At 46.3% G+C, this 18664-nt stretch overlaps 1 protein-coding gene across 1 annotated transcript in view; it reads right to left on the bottom strand.

Moving 5' to 3' along the window:
- The window catches only part of POLR2B (RNA polymerase II subunit B), a 1548892-nt gene that overhangs the window by 357089 nt on the left and 1173139 nt on the right, over positions 1–18664 (bottom strand). Inside the window, exon 15 of the mRNA XM_044059158.1 lies at positions 14500–14596. Within this exon, the coding sequence (XP_043915093.1) occupies positions 14500–14596 (97 nt within the window). The remainder of the gene's footprint in view (positions 1–14499; positions 14597–18664) is intronic.

Raw genomic sequence — 18664 nt, 5'->3', positions numbered from 1 at the left:
CACATCCACTGCATTTCTACTGGCATGGCTGACTACCTCCTATAATCACAAAAAACAAAAAGTGTCAGACTCAGAAACACATTAGACTAACTGAACACCCAACCTGAGGCCACAAAGTTTTGACAACCTTCCCTTTGACCACAGACTTGGAAAGGTGAGAAAGCTGTCCTAAACCAAAAAGATCTGAGGAATAAGCATACCTACACCAATTAATCAGGAAATAGTCTACTGCGATAGTGTAAATGGGTAAAGCCCAGCTGACCTAGGTTCAGTTACAAGCTCTAAAGGTGGCAAGAGGGTGCTTCCATCCCTGAGAGGAAGCATAGTCTTGTGGAAGCATCCTACGGCAATCCCAGGTAGACAGTGGGGTTGTCACACTGGAAGGAGTGATCCAATGGGGGAAGACATAGCTGAGCTGCCATGGAGAAGGGGTGATAACCTGCACATCTCCACTTCATACCTGCCTCTCAGACAATGATGGGGATCCACAAGGGAGGGGTGAAGGGTAAGACAGGAACAGGTCAAAATATGGAAGAAAAACAGCTTAAAGGAAGACTGCAATAACCCCCGGGACACTCAAGATTCTCTCTAGCCCTCAAACTCATGCAATGGACTAGGGGGTTGACTGGAGTTCCAGCAGACCCAACAAAGGATGTGGGGCACCAGGATAGCTGTCAGAGCAAAGGAAGAGCGAGGGGGAATTCAAAAACTATCAGGTGTGTGTAAAGAATGCCTACTAGTTTAGGTGCGGCAGAAGCAGATCCTTGGTATTTCCAGGCTGCATGAAAAGTATACTTAACATACTCCATTAGGTGGGGATAATCTAAGGCTCCTCTCCTTTCCCAGCCAATAGTGGAAGTGTTTTGGGGGTGGGGGGGTGGAAAGAGACCAACAAGGACCCTCATGAGTGTTAGAAATTCTCTGAAAAAAGGGGAAATTGTATAAGGTCAATGGACTTGTCTGTCTGGGAACAGACACTTTCTAACTACTGAGATTGGTAGTCTTGTTCAGGGATATGAAGTTAAGTCGGGCCAAAGGAAGGTATAACAGATAATATATCCAAGAATATACTCAAAAGTGATGCTGAGAAAGAGCGCCCACCACTGCCACAGAACAAGAAGTTATGTACTCACCATAACGTTCGATGTATGTAGTCCATCTCACCTCACATTCTTACCCGTGGGTTCGGAGCCGAATATCGGCTCAGACTCAGCCAAACTTTTCCAGCTCGAAGTCTTCTATTGGCTGGGCTAAACAGGTATCCCATGCTGCACTGCTCCATATCGCCAGATCTAGTTTGCTGCGAACACTCATTCATACCCCATGCATAACATCCAGGTAAAGAAGAATAATCTAAAGGTGAAGGGAAATCTGTAAATCAGACCTAACCTCTAGATCCTCCAGGAAGGGGGAAGGTGGGAGGGTAAATAAGAATGTGAGGCGAGATGGACTACATACATCAAATGTTATGGTGAGTACATGACTTCCTGATGTTATGTAGTCCAATCTCGCCTACATTCTTACCTGTGGGACAGCGTCCCTAGCACCTACATCCTGGGAGGCTCATAGGAAGATTCTCCTGAGTACTGTGGAACCAAAGGAAGACCTGCCCCTAGATACCACGTCCAACTTGTAATGAGTATCAAATGTGTGAGGAGAAGCCCAAGTAGTTGCTGCACAAATATCATCCATAGACAAAATGGCTTGATAGGCTGTAGATGTAGATACAGCCAGAGTAGAGTGAGCCTTGACCAGAAACGGTAGGTCTTTACCTCCTACGGAATAAGCGAAAGAGACGCAACTGGATATCCATCTGGATAGGGTGACTTTGGAGCAAGGGGACCCAATTTTGTTTTCCGAAAAGGAGACAAACAGTTGATCAGATTTTCGGAGATCTTTAGTTCGGTGCAGATAGAAATGCAACTGTCTGTGTACATCCAATTGATGAAATTTAAATTCTGCCTTGTTTGAAAAAAGGGGAATAAATACCGGCAACTCAATAGATTGATAAAGATTAGATATGGATGCCATTTTAGGAAGAAAGGAAGGGTTTGGTCTAAGAGAAGCCCTGTCCTTATGAAAGATCAAGTATGGAGGTTTGATAGAAAGAGCTTGAATTTCTGAAACTCGTCTGGCTGATGTGATGGCTATTAAAAAGGCAGTTTTCCAGGTCAAGAATTTTAAGTTGCAGGTAGCTGCAGGCTTGAAGGGTGGTGAAGTAAGGGCTTGCAGGACAAAATTTAGATCCCCGGGAATGATAGGTTCTGAGACCAGAGGGCAGAGTAACAGAGTGCCCTTCAGGAAAGCCTTACAGATTCTGTGAGCCATCAGACTGGGCTCATTAGCAAAATGAAAGTTAGAAATCGCTGCCAACAGAACAATAATGGTAGCCGACGCTGAGCCCTGATGGAAAAGCATAGACAAAAACTCCAAGACTGAAGCAATTGGGGCTGTGTAACGGTCAATACCTTGGGTATGAGCCCAAATAGAAAACCTCTTCCATTTGCTAGAATAAATCTTCCTAGTAGAGGGCTTATGAGAGAAAGATAAAATATGAACTACCTCAGGTGAAAAGTGATGAAGCCTAACTAATGACGGAAGTGGAGTAGCCAGGCTGTCAACCGGAGGGTCTGCAGTGAGGAGTGGAACTGGCCCCGACATGTGTGTCAGTAAATCTGGTTGTGGGTCCAGAATCCAAGGTGTGTCCACAATGCAGGGGTGGAGAAAGGGGAACCAGAATTGACGAGGCCAGTGTGGAGCAATCAGAATCATTCTGCCTCCCAAGGATTGCGCTTTCTGAATCACTTCTGATAGCAAGGGAAACGGAGGGAAAGCATAAAGCAGACCAGAGGGCCAATCGTGAACTAAAGCGTCCCTGGGTGACTCCCCTTTGGGAGGATCAGCGTGAAGTAGCTGCTGCATTTGGCATTGAGGGGGCTGGCAAAAAGGTCGCAGCAAGGCTGACCCCATCTGCTGGAGATTCGTTCTACAACTAGACTATTCACAGACCACTCGTAAGGCATCAGAATAGCTCTGCTTAGCCTGTCCGCTATCACGGTGCACTTCCCCAGAATATGCGTTGCTACCAGAAACCATTGGGAAGATACTGCCCACTGCCATACTCGCATGGCCTCTCTGCACAGGAGGTATGACCTGGCTCCCCCCTGCTTACTCAGATACCACACCACTGACATGTTGTCTGAGTGTATTGCAATAGTCCCTAGAGGTAGAAAGCTCTGAAGTGCCTGCCACGCAAGTAGCACCACTCATCTCTAGGATGTTGATATGCAGATGTATCTCCTGATCTTGACACGTGCCTTGGACTGTCCTGCCAAGATAATGCCCCCCCACCCCATCTGGGAGGCATCCGTGGTCATTAGCAACTGGGGTTGGTGGAACCAAGGGTTTTCCCCTGTCCAGATTGTTGGTGCAAAGCCACCAACTGAGATCCGGTTTGCATCTGTCCATGAGCAAAATAGGGTGGGAAAGTGGAAGTTTTTGGAGAGACCAATGAGCAGAGGAGCCATTGAAGGAGCTTCATGTGCAATCTTGCTAGAGGGACCAACACAATTGTTGCTGCCATAGTCCTCAGGAGTTGAAGAACCCAACTTGCCTTCGCTTTCCTCAGGGGTAGCAGGGCGTGCACCTGTTGCTGTAAGACTGATTCTTTCCTGCGGTAGAAAGGCTCGCATTCGAACGGTGTCCAATTCTGCACCTATAAAAATGACACGCTGTGAGGGCAACAAGGCAGATTTTTCCCAGTTTAGTGTTATGCCCAACTGTTGACCGAGTGATGGTAGCATCCCTGGTTTGGATTAGTAGATGCCTGGTGGGGGTGGTAAGGAGCCAGTCATCCAGATAAGGAAACACTTGGAATCCTTGACGTCTCAAGTGAGCTGTCACCACCGCCATACACTTGAACACCCTGGGGGCTGTGGTGAGACCAAAGTGCAGGGCTCGAAACTGGAAATGACTGGCTCCCAGCCGGAAGCATAGGTGACTCCTGGATGCCCTGTCCATTTTGACATGGTAGTAAGTATCCTTGAGGTCGATGGAGCACATCCATACTTCTGCCAACAATGGGAGAATCGATTGTAGTGTGACCATACGGAACTTGGACTTTTGTACATAGTTGTTCAGTTGACAGATCTAATATGGGTCTCACGTCCCCTGTTCTTTTCGGCACCAAAAAGAATCTTAAGTCCCTAATCCAATTTGGTCTGAGGGGACATGCTGGATGGCTCCCTTTCCTAGCAGCTTTAAAACCTCTGAAGCTGTGTGATCCCACTGACTGGGTGGAACGTCCGTGATTTTTCTGACTGGAGGGGGGCTGACGAAAAGGGGATGACGTAACCTCCGGAAATTATTCGTAATACCCATCTGTCCTGGGTGATGCTTTGCCAGGCTTCCGGGTATAACGATATTCGACCCCTGACTGGCTCCGGAAATGCGACAGTCGGGCATCCCATCAGGAACGACGGTAGGGAGAGCCGCAAAAGGAATCGCGGTCTCCCAAATTGCAGGGGCCCCCTCTGCCTCTAGGGCGGCGTCTCCCTGAATAACCTCCCCCTCCTCTGGAGGGGGACTCACCTTGTGCACCAGGAAAAAAAAACTCTGATTTTTTTGAACCACATCTTCCCACCCCGCTGGGCCTTTGGGTAAGGCCTAGAGGGAAGGGAAAAACGGACCCCTACAGCAGACAAGGTCTTTCCCTTTTGCTCGCAGCTGGTGAGGGTGTCTTTCACTTTGGTTCCGAAGAAAGAACCATCAAAGGGGGTGTCAGTGAAAGAAGACTTGAAGGCCTATGCGAAACGACAAAGGCGCAGCCAGGCTTGCCTTCTAAGGGCGACTCCTGAGCTTGCTGCCCTACTCGCTCCCTCGGCTGCATATGAAATGAGCCGCATGGAGGAGTTAACGATGAAATTGAGGGTAGACACCTGGGCGTTAACAGTCTGGGCCACTGCCTCAGGCATGTTACCCGCAAGAGTATCTCCTAACTCCTTGAGGAGATCTCTCTGGAGCAGAAAATGAGACAGGTAGTTCAGCGACCGTAAGGTAAAGGTTGCTGACAAGAGGGTATGCTTCCCGTACCGGTCCATGGTCCTGGACTCCTTGTTAGGAGGATGAACGGAGGAAGAAGTCTCTGCTACTTCCTTCTGAGTGGCCGCCATCCACCATGGCATCCACAGGGACTCCTTTGGACAAAAACTCCTTACCCGGGGGAGCAGAAAGAAATTTATTGGGTCTCCTGGGTACGGGTTCCACAGAATCAGGGTTCTCCCACACCCTCCGACAAATTAAATCCAGGAGCTCGAAGGGTGGGGACACCCAGGAGGCAGAGGGCTGAGCACCAAAGGCCTTCAGGAAGACTGACTCCTTGGAGGGGGCTTTGGACGGCCAGTCACCTCTGTTTCAGTATCTCCAGGATGTCGGAGAAGGAATCAGAGGATGACTTGGGGGACCCCTCTGATTCCTCGAGGTCAGTATCTGAGGTGAGAGACTCATCCTGGGAGTCTATGTGCTTCCTCTTGCACGTTTTCTTTTTAGGGGGCTCCTCAGGCAAGAACTCTGAAGGGCCCTCAGAAACTTGGGGACCACTCGTGGGGGTATCCCTAGGCCTTGGGGCTCTCACCGGAGTGGTAGGGGACAGAATGATCGACTAGCATGATGTAGCTGATGATCTGGCCAGCGCAGTTCGCATGGCCTCAAAGGCAGACACCCCCCCCCCCCCCCCGAGTCCGAGGACCGGCCAGCCCCCAAGACCATGACAGGAGTCTGGGTTCCTGGAGCAGAGGCACAGAGCAGGAGACTAGGAACCAAAATGTGTCCCGAGGTGTCCCCCTTGGGCCCGACTGAAGAATCTCGAGTCCTGAACCTTGTGGACGGGGTCGGAGCCGACGTCGGTACCGATAGGCCCGAAGGGGCCATTGGAACCGACCTAGGAACATCACATGGAGCGGAACATTCTGGCTCAGAAGACAGAGATGCGCTCGGAGGAATGATTGAAGAAGGTATTGGGACGGGCTCCGGAGCCGATTGGGACTGAGCCGAAAACAATTTTGCCAAAACCGGTGACTAGAGGAGTCTCTGCACCACCCTATCGACATCCACATCTGAAAGAGTCCTGGAGGATTTGGAGGACAGGGAGGGAGATCGAGATCTCCTCTCAGGTGACACTGGTCTAAGACTGGGTGATCGGCTCCGAAGAGGTTCCAATATAACTGGAGCCGACGCCGGTTCCATCAATTCAGACACTTCCTGCGGCCCTGAGGACATCGAAGCAAGTTTTGTGACTTTCTCCGGTGGCTCTGAGGAAACTAAAAGGAGGCGGAGATCTCTTTTGACTTAGAGGATTTTGATCTAGAACTGGAAGCATAATCCATGGCCTCTTCGAACGAGGGTTTCAAGAGTCCCTTTAGAATTAGCTTATTCTTTCTTTCTTGGAGCACCCTGGGACTAAAAGCATGGCAGATGCTGCAGGACTCTTGCAGATGGATTGCTCCCAGGCAATAAAAGCAAACAGAATGTCCATCGGTGATGGACATCTTGTAACCACACTTAGAGCACTTTTTAAAACCCGAAGGTTTGTGCTCCTTGGAATCTTTGGACATATTTTAAACAAGTAATCACAAATACCACAACAATGAACAAGTCACTGTCTGACAGGAAAAACGGCAGACATGCAAAACACCACTAAACGCGGGAACAAGTTTTTACACAACACAGCACACACAATCCTCAGAAGGGACACACACTAAGATGACTAGGGCTAAAAATCTCTAAAACGTTTTTTTGACCACGTACACAGAAGGGAAACAGACACTAATACCTCTAACTCAAACGGTTTTAGAAGCGAAACAATACAGGACAAGAGGGGAGGACTAGGTCCTCTAACTGAAATGGGCCTAGCACGATAGAACAGCTAGTGGGATACCACAAACCACAAGTACACTACAGAAATACCAACACAACACCAATCAGAAATGGCTATTAAAATAGCTTTTTGTTTGTAACAAGTTTTCTCAGAAAAACAAGAAAAAAGGGTACTTAGCCACAGCCAAGAGCGAGACCACGTCTGAGCTACACGAGCGGCAAACAAGATCTGGGGATATGGAGCAGTGCAGCATGAGATACCTGCTTAGCCCAAGCCAATAGAAGACTTCGAGCTAGAAAAGTTTGGCTGAGTCTGAGCCAATATTCAGCTCCGATCCCACGGGTAAGAATGTAGGTGAGATTGGACTACATAACATCCATATCCTGTAAAGGTACACTCGCATCAATGCTTTAAACTTATTCCAATAAGGGACTCAAATTTTTGAGTCTAGGTCACATGGCACAGTACTATCCACTGGGTCAGTCATCAACCTGATCCAAAAATCCCTGTTGGACATGGCAACAGAGTGCTTGTACTTGAGTAGAATAAACATGACACTCATCGACTCCACAGACTGCTTTCAATTAACCAGGCTGTTAAGGAGTTTGCTCCAGCAAAAAGGAGGGTGGGCACTCAGCCTCTCAACATACCTCCTGATGGAGCTGCAGATGTACCTTCAGGTCTCTTAGTCCAAATAGGAGGACCAGTAGTGGCTAAATGAAAAGCTCCATGCCTGCTATGCATAGCACTTCTCCAAATGTCTCCTTGAACCAGTATTCTAACAGAGGAATTTGTTTTGTGATGCTAAGACTCCTGCAAATCATGTACTAGACCAGCTTTCAACTGCCACTAACTTAGTGGTAGAAAAGTGTGCCAGGAATTACCCCATGACACATGCATATTGAAGGTGATGAACACAGAACTGTATTGTCAAGTATTCTACAGAGGCAGTACACCTGGCAATTTAATGGCCAAAGAGATTTATTGTACATTTGCTTCTAGGCATCAAATACATGCCTAGAAGCAAAGCACATCCGGATTAAGATTCATAGGTAGTTGTCTGAGCTTGGCACATGCATAAAGCATAATGCTGCAGAAAATGCAAGTTCTGAGTGTTCATGCCTTCAAACATGGGAATGTCAAAGAAAGCAATGCCTACCTAGGTAGAAAGCTTAACTTTTAGTTATGTACTCACCATAACTTCAGATGTTTGGGATCCATCTCGCCTACATTCTGACTGATGGGTTCGGAGCCGATCCCTCGGCTCCGACTCGGCACGCTTATGCCAAAGAGCGAAGTCTCTTATTGGCTGAGCTTACTATATCCCAGGATGCACCACTACCAGTCCCCCAGATCTAGTTTGTCCGCATACATGCACACATGCAAGCACTGCTTCTATAACATCGTCAGAAGAAACAAGATAAAAGCAGTAGAACTCAAAACCGTTCAATCTCTTCTGATCTCCAAGGCCGGGGGAAGGAGGGTGGGTATTAGGAATGTAGGCGAGATGGATCCCAAACATCTGAAGTTATGGTGAGTACATAACTAAAAGATGTTATGTGATCCTATCTCGCCTACATTCTGACTGATGGGACAGCGTCCCTCGCACCTGAATCCTGGGTGGCTCACTGGAAAACACTCCTGAGTACCGTGGAACCAAATGATGCTCGCCCTTTAGATGCCACATCCAATTTATAGTGGGAAATGAAAGTGTGCGGATTGGACCAAGTAGCCGCAGCACAAATCTCAGAAATAGCGAGCTTGGAATGAAAGGCTATAGAAGTAGCCATAGCTCTGGTAGAGTGGGCTTTGATAGAAGTTGTAAGTTGCTTATTTGAAGAGGAATAAGCCTGAGTTGTACAATCTCTAATCCATTTGGAGATAGTAGCTTTTGTGATGGTTTTACCCAATTTATTGTCTGAGAAGGACACAAACAACTGGTCTGATTTACTTAATTTGCTGAGTCCTGTCTAGATAGAAGCGCAATTGCCTGTGAACATCCAATTTATGGAGAGTGTATTCTGCTTCATTGGAGAATTTTGGAAAGAAAACTGGTAGCTCTAGAGATTGTTGGAGACAGAGATTAGAACAGACCTTTGGGACAAAAGATGGGTTAGGCCTAAGTGATACTCTATCCTTGTGAAAAATCAAGTACGGTGGTTTGATAGATAGGGCTTGAAGCTCTGAAACTTTTCTTGCAGAGGTAATTGCAACTAAGAAGGCAGTTTTCCAAGACAGATATTTTAACTCACATGTAGCAGCCGGTTCGAAGGGGAAGATGTTAATGCACGAAGCACCAAATCAAGATCCCACGGGCGCAGGATGAAAAACTGGGGTCTTAACAGCCCCGCACCTTTAATGAAAGTTTTGCATAATCTGCTGCTCATCAACGGTGGATCCATGGATTCGTGAAATTTAGAGATAGCTGCCAGTTGGACTTTAATAGTAGATACTGAAGATCCTTGATTAAACAAGGATGTTAAAAATTTCAAAACCTCTGGTATCGGGGCAGTGATAGGGTCTAAGCCCCTGAGTTGAGCCCAGATAGCAAACCTCTTCCACTTACTGAGGTACAATTTCTTAGTGGTGGGTTTGTGGGCCGAAGATAAAATGTGAATAACTTCCGGGTCTAAGGTGTGATTTCTGACTAAGGTCGGAAGTGGAGGAGCCAAGCTGTCAACTTCAAAGTGTGAAGGGACTGGTGTTGTCATCCCGACTGATGAATTAGCAGATCCGGAGTTAGATCTAAAACCCACGGATCGTCCACCGCATGTTTCTTCAGGTAGGGAAACCATACCTGACGAGGCCAGTGCGGAGCAATTAGTATCATTGTGGACCCCAATTGAGAAGCTTTCTGTATGACTTTGGGGAGAAGTGGAATCGGAGGAAAGGCATAAAGTAGCCCTGTTGGCCAAGGTTGTGCTAGAGCATCCATAGCTGCTTCCCCCTGATGTAGAGTCAAGGTGAAGAACCTTTGCAACACCACAAAATACAAAGTGCAAAACAGGTCGCAGCACGGCGTCCCCCATCTTCTGAAAACCTGAGCTGCTACTGTTTCGTTCAGGGACCACTCGTGAGGAGAGAGAATTGTCCTGCTTAATCTGTCTGCCAATATATTTGATTTCCCCGGAATGTGGGTCGCTACCAAGAAACGGCTGGTAGCTACAGCCCATTCCCACACCCTCATGGCCTCTCTGCAAAGGGGGTAAGATCTGGTCCCTCCTTGTTTGTTTAGATACCAGACCACCGACATGTTGTCTGTGTGGATGGCGATGATGCCCTGAGGGAGAAACTTGTGTAAGGCCTGTAGGGACAGAAGTACAGCCCTCATCTCCAATACATTGATGTGGAGAAAAGTTTCGTCTGGAAGCCAGGAACCCTGAACTAACCTGCCCAGACAATGCCCCCCCCACCCTGTCTGGGAGGCATCTGTCGTCAGGGTGACCACTGGAGGGGGAATAACAAAAGGACTTCCTTGATTTAGATTGGATGTCTGAAGCCACCAGCGAAGGTCCCGTTTGCACGTTTCTGTAATAATAATGGAGTGATTGAGGGGAAGATCCTGAAAGGACCATTGAGTCGATAATAGCCACTGAAGAATCCTCATGTGCAATCTTGCCAGAGGAACTAGAAGAACCGTGGCAGACATCGAACCTAAAAGTTGCAGGACCATCCTGGCTGGGGCCTTGGATCTTGAAAGCAGGGCTTGAACTTGGCCTTGTAAAGTTTGGATCCTTTCGGTAGGAAGAAAAACGCGCAACAATTTTGAGTCTATCTCTGCTCCTATGAACCTTATGCGCTGAGAGGGCAGCAAGACAGACTTTGACCAATTGAATGTAATTCCCAGGGTAGCACCCAGGAAAAGGTGGCTTTGAGGTTGTCCATTAGTAGATGACTGGTGGTGGCAGTCAGGAGCCAGTCGTCCAGATAGGAAACACTTGGAATCCAAGACTCCTCAGGTGAGCAGTTACTACTGCCAAACATTTGGTGAACACCCTGGGGGCTGTGGTGAGACCAAAGGGCAGAGCACAAAATTGGAAATGACTGTCTCCCAGGCTGAAGCGCAGATACTTCCTGGACGCCCGATGTATCAGTATGTGATAATAGGCGTCCTTGAGATCTATGGAGCACATCCAAACATCCTTCTCCAATAATGGGATAATGGATTGTAACGTGACCATTCGAATTTGGATTTCGTGACGGATTGGTTTAGTCTGCTGAGATCCAATATTGGTCTCAGGTCCCCTGTCTTTTTTGGCACTAAAAAGAACCTTGAGTAATTTCCGGATCCGATCTGGTCTGTGGGGACCGGTTGGATGACTCCTTTTTCTAGCAGCTTTAACGCTTCTGCGGCTGCAATTTCCCTTTGACTGGGTGGTGGGTCCGGGATTTTTTGGACGGTGGGGGTGAGTGTGTGAAGGGAATGGTGTAACCTCCGGCAATAATCCGAAGCACCCATCTGTCCTGAGTGATTGACTCCCAGGCTTTTAGGTGCTTGGCAAGCGGCACCCGACTGGCTCGAGCAGCACAGCCGGGCAATCCCTCATGAAGTGTGGGAGGCTGAAGAGCCACGAAAGGACTCGCGGTCTCCAGAATTGCGGGGCCCTCTGCCGCCTCTGGGACGGCGTCTCCCAGAAAAATTTCCCGTCCTCTACCTCTGGAAGGGAATCTTCCTGCTGTTGATGGAAAAACTTACGTGATTTGCGGAACCACATTTTCCCTCCTCCTTTAGCCTTGGGATAAGGCCAAAGGGAGTGGAATAACGGCACCTCGGCAGATAAAGTTTTTCCTTCTTGCTCACAGCGGTAAGAGTGTCTTTAACCTTAGGTCCAAACAAAGAGGACCCATCAAAGGGAGCGTCGTGAAGGAAGACTTGAAGGCCTCCATAAAATGACACAAGCGAGCCAGGCTTGTCTCCGTAGAGCCACGCCTGTGCCTGCCGCTCTACCGCCCCTTGCCGCATATGAAATGAGCCTCATGGACGAGTTAGAAATTGAAGCAAGGATAGCCAACTGAGAGCTAACCGACTGGGCTAGCTGCTCAGGTAGGTTACCTGAGAGGAATCTGACAGCTCCTTGACCAGATCCCTCTGAAGCCTAGTAAAATGTGCCAAATAATTCAGGGACCTTAAAGTAAAGGCCGCTGAAGTCAGGGTCGCTTCCGTGCGTCCATGCTCCTAGACTCCTTATTAGGAGGATGGACGGACGTTGAAGCCTCTGCCACGTCCTGTTGTGTAGCAGATGCCACCACCATGGCATCTACAGCCACGCCTTTAGTCAGGAACTCCTTCTCGGGTGGGGCAGACAAAAATTTGTTAGGACGAGAAGGGACTGGTTCCACGGTATCTGGATGTTCCCACGCCCTCCGACAAACTAAATCCAGGAGCTCGTCGAAAGGCGGAGACACCCAGGAGGCGGAGGGCTGAGCCCCAAAGGCCTTGAGAAGCACTGACTCATCAGCAGAGGGGGGTTTGGATATCCAGCCGCCTCGTTGTTTGAGGATCTCTAAGATGTCTGCAAATGAGACATCATCCGAGGACGACTTCGGGGACCCCTCCGCATCATCAAGATCAGTGTCCGATGTAATAGACTCGGGGGAGTCCATGTGCTTCCTCTTGCACGATCTCTTCCTTGGGGGCTCCTCTGAAGACAACTCCGAAGAACCCTCAGGAGGAGGGGAACCCCCAATGGGGGTAACCTCAGGCCCAGGGGCTCCGCTGCCTAAGGACAGGGGAACTGCCAAAGACCCAGTCTCCACGCCCAGGGAAGGTGCCGGTAAAGCCAGAGAGATGGCCGAAGAAGACTTGGCCAAGGCACTCCTCATAGCTCTGAAAGCCGGACCCCCAGAATCCTGGGAGTGTCCGGTCCCCGGAGCCATGACAGCCGACGGAAGTCCCGCAGCCGAAGCACCGAGAGGGAGGCTCGGAACCGACAACATAGGTCCCGAAACATCACCCCCAGGTCCAGCCGAAGAAGTCCGTGTACCAAACTCGGACCCGAAGGCCGGGGTTGGAGTAAGGGTCGGAGCCGACCCTAAGACCTCTACCGGCTCCGACAGCACCTGCTCCAACGGAGCCGAAGCGGTCGGAGGAGGAATGGCAATGACATGGGCATGGGCTGTCGGCTCCGAAGCCAACTGGGTCGGAGCCGAAACAAATTTTTGAAAGACTGGGGACTGGAACAGTCTTTGGAGCACCCTATGTCCGAATCTGACATCCTCGATGACCTAGAGGATACTGAACGGGTTCAAGATGGCCTCTCCAACGGCCCCAAGGGGCTAGGGGACCGGCTCCGAGGCAACTCGATGACTATCGGCGCCGAAGGAATACCCAAACTAGTTTCCATCGGTGCCGAGGAGGGCTTCGGCGCCGAGGAGGAAGTGTCTGAGCGGACAACCTTCATCGGCTCCGAAACCAGTGGAGCCGATGAAGATGACCCGCCTCTCGATGCCCCAGCCATTGGCTCCGAAGCCAGAGGAGTCGAGACTAGTGGCATCGAGGCAGACCGTTCCGACCTCGGCTCCGAAGTCCTTGGAGCCGAAGGGGAGGCCTGCCTATGTCTTTTGGCGGTCGGATCCGACGGACTGGTCGGAGCAGACGCCCTTTTCTTTTTAGAAGGAGAGGATGCTAAAGCTTCTTCAAAGGAGGGTTTTATAATGCCTTTCAATATGAGCTTATTTTTCCTCTCTTGGAGGACCCTTGAGGAAAAAGCGTGACACGCTGCAGGACTCCTGCAAATGTTTTGCACCCAAACAATAAACACAGAGAGAGTGGTCATCTGTGATAGACATTTTAAAGTTGCACTTGGTGCACTTTTTAAAGCCTGAAGGCCTAGGAACCTGAGACATTCTGAATTAGCCAAAACACAGTACAAACACTAATTAGAAAGAAAATTTTCTCTCTTTGTCCTTCTTTTAAAAGAAAGAGAAAAATCAGTAATATATAGGATCCGAGATCCCTAAACAGAACAGAAGTCACCTACAATCAAAAAGACCGGGAAAGGCCTTTCCACACAGGGGTACTCCTAGTCAACACTCACAACACAAGAATTTACCAAGTAAATTTCACCAAACGCACTCTAAACACAAGAATAGCTGTTAAAACAGCTTTTTGTTGAATAAAGAAATTCCTGACAGAAAAACTAGTGAAAATAATCACTACTTAGCTCAGCCAGCTCGAGACCACGTCTTCACTTGTTAGCGGCAAACGAGATCTGGGGGACTGGTAGTGGTGCATCCTGGGATATAGTAAGCTCAGCCAATAAGAGACTTCGCTCTTTGGCATAAGCGTGCAGAGTCGGAGCCGAGGGATCGGCTCCGAACCCATCAGTCAGAATGTAGGCGAGATAGGATCACATAACATCCAGGTGGCAGAAAAAAATAAATCCAAATGGAGTCACAAAAGTGTCCTTGATGCTAGATCAGATGATGTGTACAGTCTCCCTAAAAGTTGGTTTTGATAAATCTGCAGCTCATCCAAGATGCATTAATATCAACTCATTTGCCCTATTTTTTGCACATGGGATTGGGGGTACCGACAGTAGCAATACATTGTCTTTTACAATTTCTGTGAATATCTATAGTTTCACAAAGTGAAGCAGTTCAGCAGCCTGTGGCACTATACAAACCTGAAAAATCCTCTGTCAACAGCTGATCGGTTCATGATGACAGAATCTTCCTGATTATATCCTGTATATGAGGCAATGGCTACAACAGAATTGATTCCTAAAATAAAACAAAGTGCATTAAAACTGTAGCAGTTCGGCCGACAACTCACATTTATAAAATATGTTGAGCAGACTTTAACTATGCAGATAGAGTTGCCAGGGCAATGCCAAAACATTTTAACCAATTATAAGCAAGTTTCATTTATCCATTACAATTAAACCCCAACAATTCTTTTAAAATTACATTTTACTATTTTATCCAATATAAATTAAAGGACCAATTAAGTGTGCATGACCTTGACCTAAAGACAAATGTTCTAATACAAAAAATTTAAACAAGGAAATAAAATCCTTGAGTGTCACCACAGTGTATGCACACTGTGCTACCAGCAACTCGGAACAAAGCAAAAAAAATTATAAACATAGTTAATTGTTAAAGAAACTAACAGTTTCAATGTTTTTTATTACAAAATACTAAAAATGCAGACCCTTAACATCAAAATTGCTGGGATCACATTGCATCCTCCCACAAAAATACCTATCCTGCATATACATATGCTCCATTCACCTTCAAACTTCATCTCTAAACATTTTCAGACTGTCAAGATAACTTACAAGGTTAAACAAATATACTGCTAAGCAATTAGCAAAGCTTTCAATATGGCAAGCAAATATTCAGAAAAACAAATGAAATAAAAAACATAAGTTGTATTTTTTGACAACCAATCTATGTACCCAACCTCCCCTCCATCACATTTGACTTATTTGTTCCCCTTGAAGTTGTGTTTAAGTAGTTCTACCTTAGAACTATCCATACGGAAAGTATGTGTAAAGTCAATGACGACTTGGGGCATAATGCATCTTGGTCACCAGGATGATCAGTTTGAGACAAATTAGACTGACTACACCTTTTCTTTTTCATCAAAACAGTAACATTCCAATTTGAAGTCTTTTATGCAATGCTAGAAGTCTAAACAAGTTTCTAGGCATTGAGGCCAGAGTTTTGAGAAGTTATTATAACCAAGACTTGATTTAATGCTGTTAAGCCATTAGTACTTGAGGGATTTAGGAGGCACCACAACTTTAGGATCAACAAGAAAGGGGTAGTGCCTTGGTTTATGTTAACAGAATTCTGTCATCCACTAACTTCTTAAGCACAATGTTAACAATTGGTGTCAACAGTGATACAGGAAAATGTAAATTTTTTTTTTTTAGGACATTTCAACCAATCGAACAGTAACAAGGACATTTTTGCACCACACTTGATGACCAATTTCAACAGGGGTTTGACACTATTGTAGGGAATGTAAATGCGCTTAAGGATTAGATCACTTTGGCTAAGCGGAATAAGGGCAATGACTCCATTATAAGAACCAGAAAGGAGATGGGTTATAGGTAGGCAATAAACCAACTAGGAAGAATAAAATATTGGCCACTGTTTGGATTAAGGATTTGAATATTGTCAACTATTTTGCTACTAAACCAGAGCACATAGGCTCTGACTAAGTCTACTGGGAGGTGAATACATCCCAGACAACGTCCACTTACCTTGACTGTCCTACAAAAGTTAAATTCTCTTCAGGCTTGGAGCTTGGCCAGTTGAGACTGGTTTGAAGATATGAAAGGCAATTTCCATTATTTGGGATTTACTGTACAGACAACTATCATAAACATGTTCCAAGTGCAACAGAAGAGGTATGGTATAAAGAGAACGTGTTGGACTACACAGTTGGAAAGAATTAGGAGGAAGAAATCACGACTGATGTTTAGGAAGGTACCTAGCATGTATAAAAAACAGATTTGAGAAACTTAGAACCATGTACAGATTTAAGAACATCAAGAAATCTAGTTAAATCTCATTAACCTTACTTTAGCAAAAAAAGTACTAAGCATCTGAGGTGTTATAGAAATCCTCAAGATAAATTTACTGTGGTAAGGATGAAAACAATTAGAAACTGTTTAAGTTTATCAAGCAACATTCGCAGCCTTAACTTTATCCCAACCAAAATATGTGTCAGAATGTATTGGTGTATGCCCCCCATTTCACTAAACTGTTGAAATACAGCAACTATCAATAAATCTCACATCAGCTGCACGTCACAAGTAGATTTTCTTTCAAATACTTACAAAACTAATCCTGTTATTCACTGGCGTTTTCAAATGACAATGCAGTCAGGATATACACCTTATTTAAGGAGGAAGTACAGTGGTGTTTAATTACCATAAATTCAGATGTTATTTCACTGCTGCAGTAACACCACTTGGTATTTTCCTGGCTTGTGAAGCCCTTGACCAGCCTGGATACCAGACATTAATTCCATTCTCCTAGGCCCAGTGGTTATTCTGCTTAGACATCAGGATGTCAATTGATAAAGGGGTATCATTCAGCACCATTGCTTCAGATATTTCTTGCCCCTGGCAGGGAGAATGACCTACCCCATAGTGTCCCCAGCTAGGAAGAAATCAGAGGGATCCAACCCACAGAAAGGTGCAGAAGGGAAGGTGGGAGAGAATGGTTACTGCAACAATAAAGTCACTACCATCTATATTTATAGCCAGTATACACAACTGCATTATGTTAATTGCGCTTCAGTGTTGCGGGACTAACACTTGGAAGGATCCTCAAAGTTAGATACAGAGAGGTTGGCAGGGAGTACCTTAAGTATAAGCCCTTGCAGGACTGCTGAAGTAATGACAGCTCTAGAGGCTGAGGACCAACTTCAGTGTCTGGAGAAGGTTTGTGGAGGGCCACGTCTGTCTCCAGAATAAAATGGGGGGATACTCCCCTGATGAAAGCACTGGTAACTGCAGGGGTTCTTGTAGAATGGGCCCTGATAAGCTCAGGCATACTTTTGCCATGATGCTTCTAACACAAGGCAATAGAATTTGAGATCCATTTAGGCATAGTCTGCTGATCACACACCCATGTTTGTTACTTGCAGAGTCTACAAATAACCGCTCACACTTTCTGAAATTATAAGTTATGTACTCACCATAACAAGGCATCTCTGTTCATTTTTCATTCTTCTTCAATTATGGGTTCCTCTATCTGATCCTGGGACCCAAGTCAGCTGCATACTACATACTTAGGATCCAACTCTTGAACTCTTCCCTATACCCATAATGCCCCACTCCATCCCCAAGGCTGCTGAGGAACAGAAATAGAAGATAGAAAAGACAGAGCTCAAACCTGAAACTAAGTTCCAACAGGTCCTCCAGAAGATGGAGGATGGATGGGAGGGGAGTTGAAGAATGAAAATGGAAAACACAGATGCCTAGTTGTGATTACATAAACGTATAAATCTGATGTTGCCCTTTTCATTCTTCCTCACTTATGGGACAGTGTCCACAGCTATGTTCACCTTGGGTGGCCCTCATGGAAGGATATATCAGAGTACTGCCGAACCAAAGAAGGATCCATTTACAGATATGTCTAATCTGTAATGCTAGACAAAGGTATGAACTCTGAATCATGTCGCTGCTATACAAATATCATCAATGGATGTTCTTGACCAAAAAGCAGATGATGCAGGCATAGATCTAGTTGAGTGAGCTCAGGGAGGTTTTGGCAATATTACACCTTTTACAGTAAATCTATGAAATACATTTTGTAATTAATTTAGCTAGAGTGACTTGAATAACTGATTGGCCTAGGGGATTTGGAGAGAAAGATACAAAAATCTGATCTGACTTTCTAAATTGTTTTGTCCTGTGGAGGTAAACATAATTGCCTGTGTACATCAAGGTGGTGTAGCATGTACTCTATTTACAAAATTTGGAAAGAAAACTGGCAAGTGAATGGATTGGTTAATGGTATTTTCAGAGGATACTTAGGTAAAAAGGTTCCATTTGCAGAGAAACCCTATCTTTGTTGAAAATGTAAGCAGCTTTTCTGAAAGAGCTTGAAATTCAGAATTTTTTTAGCCAAATTAATAGCTACCAAGAAAGCTGTCTTCCATGACAGAAACTTTAGGTCAGATTTGTCAGAAGGGTCAAAGGGTTTTTGTGTCAAACCAAGTACTACTGTAAGATCCGAAGGAGATGAGGGATCCTTTATTGGAGGTCTTGGCAGAAAAATGCCTTTCGTAAAAGCTTTACAGAATCAAGAGGAAGCTAAAGAAAAAGA

This window comes from Protopterus annectens, chromosome 17.part0 (genome assembly GCF_019279795.1).
Source record: "Protopterus annectens isolate FY-2018-M chromosome 17.part0, PAN1.0, whole genome shotgun sequence".
NCBI lineage: Eukaryota > Metazoa > Chordata > Ceratodontiformes > Protopteridae > Protopterus > Protopterus annectens.
Note: the sequence above shows the minus strand (reverse complement) of the source record. Positions and strands in the feature narration are given on the sequence as shown.